Here is a 17,576-nt window from a genome sequence, read left to right on the forward strand (position 1 = left end):
CACACAAACACTGCATTGAGCTCTGGCTGTTGGAATAAAAGTCAACCTCATTTGCAGTTGCACTTCCAGCCATGCCAGTCAGAGGAGTCAGCGAAGCTAGCAAGACTACAGTGAAAGGTTAGTTCTGTTGTAACTCTTTTTATCTCCTGCTCTTGTGGTGCGAGGAGTTATCTGTAAACTGAAGTTGAACATTGTCAGCCCTAAAATTTCTGCCCAGTATGCTAACGGCTTTGCCTCATTATCTGTATCCTCTCAAGGCAGAGATTTCAGTTTCCCCTGTTTGTCAGAAAGTTCGGTCTTCTGCAGAGAGGGAAGGACATGAGGCATAATTCAGTGTGGATTTACTGTTATTTCATGTCACAAAGTTCTGTGTTTTGAAATACCATGTAATGGTCCTGGAGGTTGAGGACAGATTCGCACACCTTCATGTTACAGATTGTGCCTAAGTAAAGAGGCTTTGCTAAACACTGCATTTTAGCAGAACATACAATTTGTGGCCACTACAGCTGTTCTACCAAGTGGGGTAAGTGCTAAGCATCAGGGGAGGAAAGCCTGCACTGAAACACCCATCTGTCCCCTGGCATCAGCGGGTGCAAGAGACGCAAGCTCCTTTGAGTTCTGTTACACACCTGGGAGATGTTAAAAGCAAGAGAAAGTTCTGCCTGACATCTCAGGTACTGGCAACTGAAAAACAGGCAAAACAGATTTTCCAGGTCATCTCTGACTGAACACTAAAAGGTAGCTCAGGACATAACTTGAAGCTTCAGCATCTTCAAATGTGAAGCTACAAAAACATCACATAGGGCAACCAAAGTTGTAGAACCCAACCCTGCTCATCAGTATGGTTTTTCCTCATTACTAGCAAAAATCAGACCTAGTTCCTGTTATGAACTGGTTGAACTTTACGAAACGATGAAATCTCAACAGCTATTCAAGATGTTAGTGTAAATCTCAACAGCTGTCCGAGATGTTAGCGTACAAATCATAACAAATAGGCCATGACATTTTTCGTCTTTTCTGATCAGCCTTATATACTAGCAAGAGTATGAGAATTCAAGAACTCATCAGGAGAGCATTTTGACAGCACACCAGGGTCATTGAATCCCCATGGTTTTGAGTGGTATGACAGAATTCAGAGACAGAGGGTACTTTTTGTTTAAGAAATAAGAACAATATTAGGTTGTTCTTTCTCAGTTTATCAGAAGGTTTCTAAACCCCTAGAGAATTAAAGGCAGAGGTGTTGCTGGAATGCAGAGGACTTTTCTCCTTACTGTTTGTTTTAATATAACAAAGAAAAACCACAATTTAAGCTAAAACTGCAACTAAAAAATATCTCCCCCTTATTTAACCAAAGGTACCTCCTCTGGTACTAGTTAGGTCATAATCCTGTTTATTCTCCAGTGAGATTAGTTTGTAGATTCTTTCAGGGAAAAAGGCTTTTATAAAATAAAAATAAAACCCAGAGGGAAAAATCCACCCTTTTATTCCTTAAACAAAAAAAGATAAACAGACTTCTCTTTTGCAAATCCTCTTGGAAATAACCCAATGAATTCAAACAATTTAATGATTCAAACTGAGAACAAAGATATACCCAGTTACTCTTTTGAACAAACATGTAAAACGTAGAGATACAGTGATAAGGTAAGGTTACTGAAGCACTTTGTACTTACCAGAGCTTTTCCCGCTATTACTTGATGGACTCCTAACCAGCTTTGACTTTTCATTGACTTTCCTCACCTTTAATTTAAGACTGCATTGACTTTTCCTGTCACCTTAATCCATTTCTAGCATTAAATTGCTGCACAGCTAGCTACAATGCTACTGAGTATTGATTATATTCTTTCCTCTCAATAATGTTTTGTTACCTAAATTGAAAAATAATCAAAGGAGCTTCCTAGTGCTTTGCTTCTTTTTAGTAGTTAATAATTCCACTGATTTTTTAAAAAATGTTTTCTTCAGTGTTTCATTGCTCACTTAACCCATGTCAGTGTTTTGGAGAAGAAAAGCTGTAAATGAGATGCTGTGCAGTGGCTACACAGAATGTATTTGATTGCTGGGGTTCACCATAAATGACAGCTGAATGAGAGGAAATCCTTACCAGGTCCCGGTGGTAGCTTTCCGAGAAGCCAAAATCTCATTCTATGGCTGATGTTCAAGTGGTTTCCAAGTAGAATCACCACAAAAGGAGGGGGGGTGACAAGGAGGAATGAAAGCTGGCTCGGTCTCAGAACTTCCCACCTGTGTAACTCACCAACATGGAAACACAAGAGCCCTCGGGATCTGGGTTTCATACTTAAGACAGTCTGAGCGCCCTCCGCTAATGACCACCTACAGATGAGCTCCTCAGGGATGCAGCGATGCAAGAGAAGCAAGAAGTGTCCACATGTAAGCTTTGCACAGAGAGCACCTGGAAAGCCAGGACTAATTTCCTCCATGCCCTCGCCCTAAAATGGTGGCAATATTTCTTTTTCATGCAGCTCTCCCTTGCAAGGAATGTGGGTTTTTATGCCAAGGTGCTCAGTACGGGGTCACCTCTATTACAATAACCCAGGCCTGACTAAAAGGTATTTCTATGTTACAGGAGAATTGGAATTACAGAAGGGAAAAGATGAAACAAAATATAGTATTCTACAGGCAAACAGCATATGGAATAACACTATGCTAGCTGAGGCTCAAAATACTCTGGGGAAATTTAAAAGTTGCTTGAAGAATTACAGAAGGAAAGATAAAATCTTTTTTTCCAGCCTCAGGAATTAAGCTTGAATTTATTGTTCCATGACAGGGTGTCTCCTCTCACCATTTAGAGGATCATAAAAATAAAACTTCATTTTTCTTGTTTCTAGTCAAAAAAGTGACTCATACTTTCAGCCCAGGCTCAGAATATGTGCCTGGCTGGGTAGGCCTTCCACACTTTTTTTTTGGTAGAGAAGGGAAGGGACATATCTGTGATAAATACAAAATGGTTTTTATATTGTTTGGATGAAGACAAGTACTGTGTTCATTCCTGTCTGTCTCCCTGACTAGTTGTAGTTGTCCCAGACAACTGTGTAGTTGTCACTACACAGGCTCTCTCCTTTGCTTGGACGTTATACGGGAGATGTAACACAGGGCTCACAGAAAGCAAATCTCTTCTCCCATAAGACTGCCTTCCCTCCCAAGGCAAGAAGACACACCTCTGGTTGTCCTCAAAGTCAGGCTGCTTAAGTGGACACTTCAGTGAAAAATAAGCTATAGAGTTTAAAGAAAATTAAGGTGATGTGGTCCAATACACACTTCTAGTAGCAGCTTTACAATAAGCTCTTGTTTGGTTTTTTTTCTTCTTCTGTCTTGTGTTTGGTGTCTTTTTTTGTTAAGGATGAGTCCTCTCTGGTTTTCCTTCTTTTTTCCCATATTATTAAAGTAGCTATTTAATGCAACCCAGTTTATACAGGTAGTGCTAATAGATATAGGATTATGTGTCTGTTCCTGGGCAGAGCATTCAAGTACGCACAGAGAAAGCCGATTTGTATAACAGCCTTCACCATGGACCTCAGATGTGACCTCAGAAAAATCACTCTGATTTTCCCCATCATGTTCCCTCTCTCATCTCTGGTCTGTCCAGTCCTGCTAGAGTGGAGCCTTCTGGGGGCCGAGACCATCTCTTTCCACAGGAACCTAAGCTGTGCCTGCCACAAACTCTACGTGCTAGGAGAACACAAATTAATGACATTAAACTACTGTTGAAAAGCCTTATTGACTCACGTCTTTCATACAGTATTGAAGCCTATATGGTTCTTAAGCCTCTCTGTCACTGTTAATACCAGCTTTCAGTCATATCTTTGCAATTGAAACTCAGCAGGGGACTGATGGATGACCAACTATTTTCTGCTAATACACAGTAGAAATGAGTGTGCCTGATCAATTCTTAAAACCACTCACAGTGAAGAAAGTACTCAGAGAAAGATGAAACTCTATTCTTTTTAAGAGAACAATTTTTTTATGATCCCTGATTCCACATTTAATTCTGTGAGTGTAGTTTAAAGGGCATAGGGAGTTGTTAAATTTCATTTCACATTCACACTCTTCTCCCCTTGGCACTCTCATGGAATTGTTACTGCTGCTCATGCATATTGAGGGAGAATGCACCCCTGTGCAGGCAGCGTACAGCTCTGCAGCTCATTCCCAGCCATTTCCCAGATGCTTGGCGCTGTGATAGCATTGAAGCCCACAGGATTTCCCAGTTCTGCCCTTATAATTTTCTCTTGCTTCCTACAAAGGATCTCCTTTCGCAAAAACCCTGTCTGTGGCAGAGGAAGGCTGGATGCAATGTCCTCATAAGCTCATGAGCAGTTTCTGCTGCTCCTTCAAAGTGCACCATATCCTTCAAAGCACAGCACATCCTTCAAAGCACTTCTGACACTTGCCTGTGAGCAAATGAGAAAGCAGAGCAGGAGCCAAAAGTTAAAGATCCAGGTTGCACACCACTGCTGGGAAGCGCACCAGTTCCAAGTGTTTTGACATCAGAATTACTGCCTAGACCAGGAGCGAGCCCAGAGTGCCTTGTGCCTCTTTGTGGGTTAGCAGGTTGTGCCATGATTAATGAATTCCTGCGCTTTCTCATTTAGACAGAAGCTGCACGAACTATGCCAGTCAGGTTCAGTCTCCAAGAAGAAAATTAGTACGGAATATAACTACACAGCAGGAAAAAAGAAGTCATTGCTTCACCAAAGCCTGGATGATCGTTCTGCCCATGCAATTGAGGAGTCGTCCTCACAGTTGTGAAGCTCATAGCCACAGCATGCAAGGAGTCCTATGGCACGTGTCACAGCAGGACAGCTTTCATTGCATGCCATGGCAGCTTCTGTGGTGTGTGGTAAGGTAGGACAGCACATCACGGCAGAGCATGTGGCAGTGCACTTCGGGAGACAAAGCTACAGAGCCCTGCTGTTACAGAAGAGTGCAAGCCATGGGGGAAAATGCCTCTGATGCCACCAGGAATCTTTCACTGTACAGCCCTTTTAACTTCTCTTCATTCATTTCTTTTCGTCTTTTTTTTTTTTTTTAAAAAATCAAATGTCAAGCCCCAAGATTATAGTGAAAAGCAGACTAATTTCTCATTAACATGGCACTCGGGATGGAAAATTCTGAATGTGCACTAGCAACCATGTAAAAAACCCTGTTGTGCTTCCATTCCATCCACTGTTCTCACTGGGCTGCTCTCCAAAGCTTCCCCGGCTGCAGGGCGTTCTTGCTAGACGCTGACTGTCTGACACAAAGTCCAAGCAGGGAGAAGTCGAAGGAGGCAGTTAAGCAACTGGATGTCTCTAATTCCTTTCTTGCTTCAATTGTATGTACTCAGGTAGAAAAGAACTTTCTTTGTTGTAGCTGAAAGAGATTATCATCATGCTTGAGAACATGAAAGAGTACCTAAGCTGGAGCCAGCTCACATAATTTTTTGGCTGTGAAGGTTCTAAATAACTTTAATAGAAAGTAAATATATGGCGGTGCTTGACATGGGCCAATATGTGATGTCTGGAATGGCTGTTGTTCTTTGTTTTTATGAAGTCCATATTATTACTGTGCTTACAGTAGAGTCAAATGAAAAAACATAGTGCATTATACCACGTTTTCAACAAACATGGAGCAAAACACGGTTTCTTTTTAAGAAGCTTTTTTCTAAACAGACAGGTTGAAGAGGAATGGGAAGGGCTGTAAGCAGAAAACGTATGTGATAAATATCATGTTGGCATTGAAATTTGAATAGGCAGCCAGCTGAGGCATTGCTGAAAAAAAGACAAATGGGGAACAATAGAAAAGCAGAGACTAGAAGGGGATGATAGTCGAAGGGGATGAAAAAGGAAGGAAACCACATCTACTGTGGCTGAGTGGAAGGCACTGAGGAAGGTGTGTTGGAGCATGCTAGCTTTTACAACAGAGGAGAAAATGCTCAGAGCCAAAATTGTTTGATATAACCTCTTGACATTGGTATGAATGATATTGCAGACCTACACAGTCCTCATTGCTTAGGCCAACATTTGCTGCCATGGACAGGACTGGGACATCTTGTTTGGCCTTCCTCTGGAGATGACAAGTTACTGACGTGGTGTCTCACACTAAGTGGGCAATATAATCCTCAACTGCATATCCAACTCTCACAGTCACTTCACATTTCAGACAGAAGAACACAGGATGATGTCTACGACTATAGTTACAGTAAGGGACTATTCCACTGATGCTAATGACGGATTTGTGCCATAACTGTTTCCAGTTTGAATAATTCTAAATATTTCTGTTGCTGTTTGATGGTCATCTCAGTACAATATTGGCACTTAGGCCCTTTGTCAGTGCTGAATGAGGAAAGTCTATCTTTGCATTTGCCTGTTTCATGATTTCTACTCCATAAAGTCTTGAGCTTCTACAAAGTCCTTATCCTCAGGCTCTGCTAAATGTGTTAGATTTTGGTTGTGGAAAGTGAAAAAGAGAGAGTGCTTTTTGGGGAATGGAGAACTATATAATTTACAAGCTGCAAAATGACACATTAAAATTTAGAGGAAGATGAATATACTTATAAAGTTTCAGTGCTAGCCAGTAAAGCTATGTCTTGCCCATGTGAACTGAACTCCACCAGAAAACAGTCAGACGTGGAAAACAGAACACTTATGTGACAAATACTTTTCTGCTTCACAGTAGTTCCAAGAATGATTTAGAGACAGCAATTTTTGTCGATTTTCTTATAGTTATTCTGCAGGCAATCCAAAGGATGTAAAGATAATAAAAGCAGAGAAGTCCAGAAATTGTCTCTGAATTTCTCAGCCTTGGCGTCTATATATCGCAGTAGCATTTCTGCAGAAATCCTCCCCAGCCAGTCAGGCACTATTCTCAAAACAACTTGTACCAAGATAATATCCCTGAGGATCAGACTAGATGGGGATGAAGAACAAATGTACAATTTACATTCATATACATGGTGGGAACATTGAAAATTCAGCTCCTTGTAGCAATATTCGTAACTACAGGTAAATATTTGCTCTAAATTCTTCTTTGAACTTTCATATTTTGGTAAAATTTCCTTACATTTTCACAAGCCATCATGTTACTTTTGATACAGTGGTCTGCTAGAGTAAATTCCACAATAGAAAGTAGAGAAATTGCACTGTTTCTAGCTTTTCCTAAAGATATGTGGCTAAATTCTTTCACCCGAAATCCAAGGTCTACTGCTTCTAGCAAACCCAAACTTCTCTTCCTCCCCATTCCTTCCCTGACCTTTACTACTCACATAGCTAGGCTACTATTCTGAGGGTCTGATGAGTCATCAGGATTACTGTGGATGGCCACTGCCACCTTACTTCCTTCTGAAACATTTTTTATAACTTTCCCCCGCTCCCCTTCACTGGGATCATTATTATTGGATTAACTCCTGCTTTCCTCATGTCTCTATATTTCACTGCTCCTTTTTCCAAAATGCAATGAAAGACTTCCCCATCCTTTCAATTCATTTGGACAACAGCCTCATCAGTCCTGGTCCCAGCTGCTGAATCTTGTTTTTTCCAGCCCCTCTTGTGTTGCTTCTATCCAGATTTTTCACAGCTCTGCTACTCAGCGTGGCTTACTTGGTGGACCACGTCACTTATCTGTTTAAATGTTTTCCAAGATCAACACTTCCTCTTTAACTTCTGGTCTTTATCTCCACCTCAGCCTAAATCTGAGAACTGCATCTGTGCTGTATGGATGCTTCTGTTACACACTCCTTATCTTTTACGTTGTCCTTGACCGTAAAACTGTATCTCAAAATTCCCTATTATATCCAGGTCTGTGTCCTCATCTTTTACTCAAAACATTTTGAAAGACATTTTTTTCATACATAGGCTGCACTATTAACTTGTCCTCCCCAACTAATGAAAAGGATGCTTGGGTTATTTAACAAGCACAGCTGTGTTGCCTTTCGTAGGAGGCAACTATGCTAAATTATACCAGCAGAGAAACTGGCCAAAATACAAGTTAATTTCTTCATTTGGGGTTTCTTACTGTGCTTTGATTTATCTGTGTTTTATCTTCTGGAGTTTCAGCTGTAAAGGGCAAGAATTGTCTTTATCACTGTACTGAATACCACTGCTATGGTCTCAGTTCTCTCGAGCCAGTAAATAATGAGATACTCATGAAATTCTTAGCAGGTGTTGTGTTTTAATACCTTATCTGATTTCAGTGGGAGGTTTACCCGACTAAAATCTTCTGGGATGCCACCACAAAGCAGAAAAATTTCTTGTTCCCTCTACCAGGTAACAAATGCCAGCCAGCTTAATACATCAATCTATCATCACATAGTTATGTATTATCCATAGCCAAAAGCCCCTAATAATAAATTCTAATCTCCTTAGGATGATGAAGTAGGAAACTAATGTGAACCTGTGGCAAATAAAACCAAATTCCCTAAAAAGCAAGGCCTCTTTATACCTTAATAACACAGTGCTCTTTCCAGCTGTCAGCCCAGAAACTCAGTACCACTCAATATTGCATACTTTATTCTGTTCTAACAAAACTATTAATAAAATGAGCACTGCAGCTGTGGGAGCGAGGATTGTGGAGTGGGAAAACATCACGCCTAGTTCTGCATGGAAAGCGAAGCTGCACTATTGTGGCCAAGGGCAGAACTGAAGTTGTTTTGTGCAGAAGCCGCTGAGCATGCATTTTGAAGTGCAACCCTTGTTTTTGCTAAGAGGTGAGAGTTGACTGGATAAAAATAGAGGCACTGCGTCAAGACCTGAGTCTTTGTTCCCAGTTCTGCAGTAACCATGCCAGGTATGCAGAAGAGGAACATTTAACACGATCTGTTAAGGAATCTGGGAATTAGCTGCCTGAAGGAGAGGCACATCCGTTCCCTGTACAGTGAATGGATGTGTGATATGCCAAAGGGTTTTTTAATTATCTGATATAACTTCAGGGATGTAGCATTACTGGGTAACACCCCACAGGCCATACTATGCAGGACACTAGACGCAGTCTTCACAATGGCCCATAGTCTTTCCTTGTCCTAATTATTTTTTCCTTTTTTAGGAGCACCTGGTCTGTTTTGTTGTCACAAGCCAGTGGCACCTTGTGACAGAGACACCCAAAAATCCACTACAAATGTTCCATCACAACTTATCAATGCAGTGCAATACGAGTTATGGGTTGTCTTGATAGTAGAAAATACTGCCCATGTCTGGCAGAAAAGAGTTTGGCTGAGGGCTAGCTGAAAAACAGGTAGGGCCAGCTAAAAAACAAAGAGCTATTTGCCGATGTGAACTGAGTGAATTCTATTGTGATCCACGCTGCAGAATATGGTGCATATCCGATATTTCCCTTAATATGCAAAAGGCAGGGAAAGCACATGCTGCCATTTCTTTCTTTCCCAGATCTCTTCATCCCTCGTGCTAATTTAAATTTTCCCTTTTATCCTGAGTAAGTGTTGAGCTTTGCTAATACCAAACTTACATTTCATTACATTTTGTGATAATTGGTCTGCTGGCAATTTGAAGGTTGATTAATTTTTTGTTACCTATGATTTCAAACAGGCACTCTTAAATGTTGCCTTAGTGCCAATATGCTGCTCTAGTCAAGAATAATTTAGATACTTTCTCTTGTAATTGAAAGTAGCCTCTGATGGGCAGGTAATCTAGCTGATGGATGGGCCTAATTCGTGTTCTCTCCTGGTAGATGGTCCATGCACTGCTCACACTGGCAGGGCTTTTTAGTTCAGTTAATTACCATTTGTTGTTAATCAATTGCATACAACCAGCACATATAGTCTCCATTGACCTGTAAGAGGGGTGACTGTTATTTTGCATGGCATACTGCTGCCTTTAATCCCTGGGCTCTTGACAGCACACGCAGTCTGGTTTCTGATCCTCTCTCGATTCAATCTGAATGGTGATGGACTGGAAGCTGTAGTGCTCAAACAGGGCTTGGGTAATATCTCTCAAAATCTTCTGGCTGTCCACTGTGTCTGCTATAGATAGCAAGCAGAAAATAATCAAAATGTATATAATATAATACTTTAGAGTGTTTACTGACAGAGACTATTTGCAAACTTCTAACAAGAAGTTTGTTTTGAGAAGTGTTTCTTGTCCTTTTTATCCTCCTTTCAGGAGCCTGCATGTCAGCAGAAGCTTGTTCATTCAAATGAATATGCAATTTTGGCAAGAGCTGAGCTAAGAGTAATCACCAAAGAAATTCAGTTTGGCAGAAGACTGGAGGAAAGCAGGAATACTTAATAAAGATTAGTTCATCCAGTCAGGGAGTAGCAACAGTGCCAAGTGAGTCGGGTGGCTGACAGACCCACTCTTTTGGGGAAGCAGGGACTCCATGGAGGACTTCACCTCTGAACCCATTCTTGGACAAACACAGGTGGAGTTTTTTTCTTAAATAAACCTTAACATGTACAAAACAAAGAGATAAACAAAAAACTGGTCTGGTTAGTGGACAATTTGTCAACAGAGATACGGAATACATTTAAAAAAATTGTTTTTAAAGATGAACTGTTCCCCTGGAGTTACCTCTATGCTTCAAGCTATGTTTTAAAGATTGTTTTACAGCTAGAGATGCATCAGGAATGCAGATTTGCCCTGTCATTTTTTCTTGTAGGGATCAACAGTTTTCAAGTCTGACAAATCCCCTCTAAAATCTATTTGATATCATGAGAAAAATCCAGCCCAGGTCTAACTCTTCTAATTCATTTAAAATACCTTGTAGTTTACTTCCTTGCTCCACAGCCTCTTGCAGTTTTCACTTTTTGGGCTAAGTAGAGGTCCCTGTGATTCTGGCAAGTTTCTGAGAGGAGGATTTGAGAGCTTTTCTCGTTATTGCTGTTGTTATTTCTCCGACAAAATGATGACATTTGTTTTAACAAGCAACAGATATACAGTCAGTTGTATCCCAGTCAGGAGAGACTGACCTTTACTAGGCAGCAGCTGAATACTTACTCCCTGTTTACAGAAATTTACTGACCTGTGGCAACATGAGCAGACAGAATAGTTTGATTCATCGTCAGAGACCAAAGATGCAGGTTGTGAACAGACTCCACTTTCTCAACTGCTAAAATTCTTGCTTTCACTGCATCATACGCAAATCCTTTTGATGTTCCTTAAAAGGAGAAATTGGTGGGGAAAAAAAATATTTTGAAAAGGTAAGAATGATGATCATTAGAGGAAAATGCATCATGAATGTTTATTTAGCTAGATGTATAATATTTATAAAAATATTCAATGCTTTGGAAAGCCTGTCTATTTCTGAGTTCACTGTGAAATTTATTCCTATCCCTGGCTTTACTCTTCTCCATGGAAGAAGCAGATTCATGCATGTCTTAGGAGATGCTCTGAGAGTTCAGTTTATGTAGGGAAGTGAGGTATTTAGCCAGAACTTGCCCTAGTTTTGCACCAACATCTCTTGTGAGTGCAGATTTTACGGAATCACCTGAGCACCTCTGAAGGATTCTGTCCTCAATACATTTACACAACAGAGAAGTATCTGTTTAGCAGAGAGAGAAAGACAAACACAAAGATTAAAATGGTTTGAATGAGCAGTCTTAGATGAGATTACATCCCAGGTCTAGTTATTGAGTAGGTCAGTGGTTGTTTTCATAGATGAGAATTCTTACAAAAAATGATGATGGTGGTGACCCTGATTCAGAGGGAGGGCAATTGTGATAGGGTGAGCTGCAACATGAAATTCAGAGTTTTATCTAAATCCAAATCTGACCAAGGACTTTAACTACAGATCTTCCCTGGAGTGAGACCTGGGAATTTGGAAATGCACCTCTATGCCCACGTGAACAGCTATGTTCATCATGCTCACTTGGATCAGTAAACTGAAAAATATTTTTAATGCCACCAGTTGTGAAGTATAATAATGACAAGCACAGTATTGGTTAATTTGGTCTTTCATACCAAAACTGATAATTATTTGTAATCGTTAATGACCTCAGTGTTGTATGCTTTGTCCTATCTGTTTATTACAAGAATGATACGTTATATGGAGTATTGACTTCGTAGAATATGATGCTGATATGCACATGCTCTTACAGAAAACCATCGACGGTCAGTGCCTGCATGACACAGTCAGTTGCAGGGGCTGTGGGGCTGACACCCCGGGACAGGCTGGATGTGTGGGTGAGAGCCATCTCCACTACCAGCTCCAACATCCAATTTCTCTTTAGGAAAGTCTGGGCAGAATATAGTACTTCGGAAGTAAGAGACTGGCTTCAGAGACCTCCCCAGAAGGACAGCGTAAAAGGGCTTGCTGCAGAGGGGAAAAGAGCATTTTGGCATGCCACCACTGCTAATGGAAACTGGGAATCACTGGTCTGAGAAAGAGACGCCTGAGTGTCAGGGGCTGCCAGGGCTTCGTGGTAGCTTGATTTTTTTTTTTCGGTAATCGAGAGATCTTCTTATTTTTTGGCAGCCAAGATACAGACAGTTCATAGAATCATAGAAAGTTTTGGGTTGGAAGGGACCCCTAGAGGTCATCTAGTCCAACCCCCCTGCAGCAAGCAGGGACACCACTAACTAGATCAGGTTGCTCAGCCCCCTGTCCAACCTGGTCTTGAATGTTTCCAGGGATGGGGCCTCCACCACCTCTCTGGGCAACCCGTTCCAGTGTTTCACCACCCTCATTGTAAAGAATGTCTTCCCTATATCTATCCTAAACCTACCCTGTTTTAGTTTAAAACCGTTACCCCTCATCTTGTCACTGTTGTTTCTCCTAAAATGATTGTCCCCGTCTTTCCTGTAGTCTCCCTTTAAGTACTGAAAGGCTGCAGTCAGGTCTCCCCGCAGCCTTCTCTTCTCCAGGCTGAACAAGCCCAACTCTCTCAGCCTGTCCTCATAGGAGAGGTGCTCCAGCCCTCGGATCATTTTTGTGGTCTCCTCTGGACCCGCTCCAACAGTTCCATGTCCTTCTCGTGCTGAGGGCTCCAGAGCTGAACGCAGTACTCCAGGTGAGGTCTCACCAGAGCAGAGTAGAGGGGCAGAATCACCTCTCTCGACCTGCTGGCCACGCTTCTCTTGATGCAGCCCAGGACATGGTTGACCCTCTGGGCTGCCAGTGCACATTGCCGGCTCATGTCCAGCCTTTTATCTATCAGTACCCCCAAGTCCCTCTCAGCAGAGCTGCTCTCAATCCTTTCATCCCCCAGCCTGTATTGATAGCGGGGATTACCCCGACCCAGGTGTAGGACCTTGCACTTGGCCTTGTTGAACCTCATGAGGTTCACACAGGCCCACCTCTCCAGCTTGTCCGGGTCCCTCTGGATGGCATCCCGTCCTTCTGGTGTCTTGACCGTACCACTCAGCTTGGTGTCATCTGCAAACTTGCTGAGGGTACACTCGATGTCGCTGTCCATGTCATTGATAAATACATTGAACAGCACCGGTCCCAGTACGGACCACTGAGGGACTCCACTTGTCACTGGTCTCCATCTGGACATTGAGCCATTGACCACTACCCTTTGGCTGCGACCATCCAACCGATTTCTTATCCACTGAACGGTCCACCCATCAAGTCCATGGCTCTCCAATTTAGAGAGAAGGATGTTGTGGGGGACCGTGTCAAAGGCTTTACAAAAATCCAGATAGATGATGTCCATAGGTTTTCCCTTGTCCACTCTTGTTGTTACACCATCATAGAAAGCCACTAGGTTGGTGAGGCAGGACTTGCCCTTGGTGAAGCCATGCTGGCTGTCTCGAATCACCTCCCTGGCCTCCATGTGCCTTAGCCTATCTTCTAGGAGGATCTGTTCCATGATCTTCCCAGGCACAGAGGTGAGGCTGACAGGTCGGTAGTTCCCAGGGTCTTCCTTTCTACTCTTTTTGAAAAGGGGCACAATGTTTCCCTTTTTCAAGTCACTGGGGACTTCCCCTGACTGCCATGACTTTTCAAATATCATGGAGAGTGGCTTGGCAACTACGTCAGCCAGTTCCCTCACGACTCTGGGATGCATCTCATCAGGTCCCATGGACTTGTGTACGTTTAGGTTCCTCAGCAGGTCCCGAACCTGGTCTTCACTTACAGCTGGAGGGAGTTTACCCTCCTGGTCTACTTCATGCCATTCAGCGACTCGGGAGGAGTGAGGAGAGAGGTTGCCAGTGAAGACTGAGGCAAAAAAGTTGTTGAGTACCTCAGCTTTCTCCTCATCTGCTGTTGCCAGTTTGCCAGTCTCGCTCATGAGCAGGGATATGCTTTCTTTGACCATCTTTTTCTGGCTGACATACCTGTAGAAGCCCTTCTTGTTATTTTTTGCATCCCTTGCCAAGTTCAGCTCGAGCTGTGCCTTGGCCTTCCTGACCCCATCCCTACACAACCGGGCAGCTTCCCTATACTCTTCCCAGGAAGCCAGTCCCGGCTTCCACTGCCTGTGCAGTTTCCTCTTCTTCCTTAATTTGACCAGCATCTCTTGTCTCATCCATGCCGGTCTCTTCCCTTCTCTGCCCGACTTCTTACACCTGGGGATCGAGAGCTCTTGTGCTCTCTGGAATACATCCTTAAAGACCTGCCAGCTCTGTTCTGTTCCCCTGTCCCTGAGGACCATTTCCCAGGGAGTTCTGACTATCTCCTTGAAGAGCTGGGAATTTGCCCTCCTAAAATTCAGGGTCCTGACTATGCTCTTCGTTATTCCCATTTCCCTCAGTAGCGTTAGTTCCACCAGCGCGTGGTCACTGCAGCCCAGGCTACCTCCGATCTTGACATCCCCAATGAGCTCACTCGCATTGGTGACCACCAGCTCTAGTATTGCATCCCCTCAGGTAGGGGTGCTTATTACCTGGCTTAAGAAGTTGTCCTCAATGCATTCTAGGAACCTGCTGGATTGCCTACAGCTTGCCGTGTTGCTTTTCCAGCAGATGTCGGGGTGGTTGAAGTCCCCCAGTAGGCCGAGAGCCTGCGAGCGCAAAGCCTCCTGGAGTTGGAGGAAGAACGCTTCATCTATCAGCTCCTCTTGATCTGGTGGCCTGTAGTAGACACCAACCACTAGGTTCCCTTTGTTGCCTCTCTCTCCGATTCTTACCCATAAGCTTTCGACCTGCTCGTGGTTATTCTTCAGGGACAGCTCTTCACTCTGTCGTGTTTTCTTGATGTAAAGGGCAACGCCCCCGCCCCTCCTTGCTCGCCTGTCCCTTCTGAACAGCCTGTAGCCATCAAGTGCTACATTCCACTCGTGGGATTCATCCCACCAAGTTTCCGTGATGGCAGTTGCTGCACTCTATCTAGGTACACTTCTGCACAAATGTATCTCTGTCTCACAATCACCGAAAGCAAACCAGCCCTAGAATGAAGCTTTACTGCAAAGCAATACTTGAAATTTTCTTTCTTGAAACAGAAGTAGGTGCAAAGTGAAACAGAGAAGTAAATAGCTGTGCAGACAGTCACACTGACTAGCACCTATCCATTCAAAACCTACACTGTCAGAGCTACTTTTCCCTTTAATCCTTCTGTCTTCACAGCTGAGAAAGAGGTTGCATTATATTATTCAGGGTAAGGAAAGCAAAACCATGCATCTATGACTGCTGAAGTCATTTGGCCTTGCAAATCAAACATTCAGTCCCATAGCTGACATGATTAAATATTGCTAAGCCTAGTTCTTCTTGCTGCTGATGTTCTGAGAATTGTCTATTCCTTTGCATCTGAATGCAACTGGAAAGCTTCATCAGCTTGCTTTCCTGGACTGGAGCAGCTAAAAATCTTTTAAACATCTGCCTCTTGCACTCAGCCTATTTCACGGACACAGTTCAAAGCACAGTCTTTTTCTTTTCTTTGTTGTTTTTTTTTTTGGCACAGACTTGTATTTTACATGGGTAAAGGAACTACACAATGAAGAAAGTGAGTAGACATCTCGTATGCCAAAGGAGTGAAAAAAAGCAAAATTATACACACAACAAACAAAAGCAACTCAGTTTTAGGAACACATTGGGAGTTCATTAGCAAAACACCAGTACACAGATTTTAACGAAAACTGGCATAGGTATAAATCTTCTGGTGCTATGGTAGAAAACAGTTTTGATTAAAATGGTAACTAGGTTTAAAGTATGATCAGAATTATGAGAATATTGGAAACTGATACAGAGGTGTGCTATTCTACTTCTGTCAGAGAGTATAAGCGTTATAGAGAAAGAGAGAGAAAAAACCCAAAATATATCTGTATTGATTCTGGAATCAGGTCCTACCTTCCATTAACACAATCAAAATATCCCGTAAAATGGTGATGGTGGTTGCCAAAACAAAGATGGAAAACACAAATGTGCAGATTGGGTCAGCTATTTGGTACTCTGGCTAGAAAAATATGAACACATCACTTTGTTAATTTCATCATTGTTGGTTATTGCCATTTTTAGTTAGTCAAACTCAGAAAATAATATATTCCATTCATCTAGTATGGAATGAGTGCTAAGGTCCTTTGCCAGTTAGGGAGCCTCAGCACAGGGAATGAAGGTGCTACAGATGAAGAAAGGAGAGACACTGGGGTATCCTCCTTGCAGTTGAAACACCAAGAAGCGTTACACTCTCAACAGTCATTTCAGTTCCCAAAAATAACTGACTAAATTACAATGTATATCAAGACAGAGGAAATATTTCTCTGGTGTCACAATGCCATGAAAATCACTGTTATCCTTAACTGCGAGGAAGGCAACTGAACTAATAAAACCAACCTTAAAGAAGATGATAAGTGCACTAATTAGCACACTTATACTCTGGAATAGATCTCCAATGGTGTGCACAAAAGCTGCCCGCAGACTGGCATTGCTCAGAGCTGCCTTTTCCGGAGGGGCTGACGCATGGTCCCTGGCTGATGCCCCATGGCTGTGCTCATGGCCAGTCTGGTGCAGAATCAGGCTTAGTCTGCAAAACACATACAGCTGCAAATATCAGTGGAGTTATTGCAGCTCTGAAAGCAGTGATGTCACACAAGTCATCAATCCTCTCACTTCTGAATGCTGAACAGTACAATCAGACACATTAGGTAAAAATACAGAGCGGCTAAGCAGATAACACTTATTCAGTGTTTTTTATACAAGCAAGAAAGCCTGTGAACAGGGGAATTAATGAGGCCTCATTTCCTACAGAGTTCTTGAATGTTCTGACATCTAATAGAAAGTGAGATGGAGATTAATCTTTTCCTGGAGTTTGTGCATTTATAATTTCCCTTCCCAGTGTGGCAGCTAACAGAAAGGAGGAGGGCAAATGCAGCCTTCAATAAGAAGCAGTATCTTTCTTCTCCACCCCTCTCCATGTTCTCGTGAAACTCATAAACACTTCATATTTTTGAGGCCAATATCTCTCTATCATTTTTTATTGAAATACAGCTGCAGGTTCAAGGTTCAAAAGTTATATGGAGAAGAAAGCAAAGTAACTTACAGGATGTTGGTGAGCACGGCACAAGCAGAGGTAACGAGCATCACTGTAGCATCAATATCATAATCAGGGTGTAGCAGCCTCATGCTAGCCAAATACATCAGCACACCAGTAACCATCCAAACAATTATCATAGACATCAAAGCTCCCAGAATTTCTAGGAATTAAAAAAATCTGAATTTAACAGGAGTCATAACAGAAACACAAGAAATTTTAAGGGA

The 17,576-nt window shown here is 42.4% G+C and overlaps 1 protein-coding gene and 1 long non-coding RNA gene across 2 annotated transcripts in view; one reads left to right on the forward strand and one right to left on the reverse strand.

The window, feature by feature from the left end:
• LOC142360822 (uncharacterized) overlaps nucleotides 1-17,576 on the forward strand; it is a 26,135-nt gene continuing 8,559 nt past the window's right edge. Inside the window, exon 1 of the long non-coding RNA XR_012763388.1 lies at nucleotides 1-117. This is a non-coding gene — a long non-coding RNA (uncharacterized LOC142360822). The remainder of the gene's footprint in view (nucleotides 118-17,576) is intronic.
• The window catches only part of SLC30A8 (solute carrier family 30 member 8), a 24,229-nt gene continuing 16,471 nt past the window's right edge, over nucleotides 9,819-17,576 (reverse strand). Inside the window, exons 4-8 of the mRNA XM_075415654.1 lie at nucleotides 17,359-17,512; nucleotides 16,653-16,842; nucleotides 16,170-16,275; nucleotides 10,963-11,097; nucleotides 9,819-9,964 (exon numbers count right to left, since the gene is read on the reverse strand). Of these exons, the coding sequence (XP_075271769.1) occupies nucleotides 9,819-9,964; nucleotides 10,963-11,097; nucleotides 16,170-16,275; nucleotides 16,653-16,842; nucleotides 17,359-17,512 (731 nt within the window). The remainder of the gene's footprint in view (nucleotides 9,965-10,962; nucleotides 11,098-16,169; nucleotides 16,276-16,652; nucleotides 16,843-17,358; nucleotides 17,513-17,576) is intronic.

Source organism: Opisthocomus hoazin, chromosome 3, assembly GCF_030867145.1.
Source record: "Opisthocomus hoazin isolate bOpiHoa1 chromosome 3, bOpiHoa1.hap1, whole genome shotgun sequence".
In the NCBI taxonomy this organism is placed as follows: Eukaryota; Metazoa; Chordata; class Aves; order Opisthocomiformes; family Opisthocomidae; genus Opisthocomus; species Opisthocomus hoazin.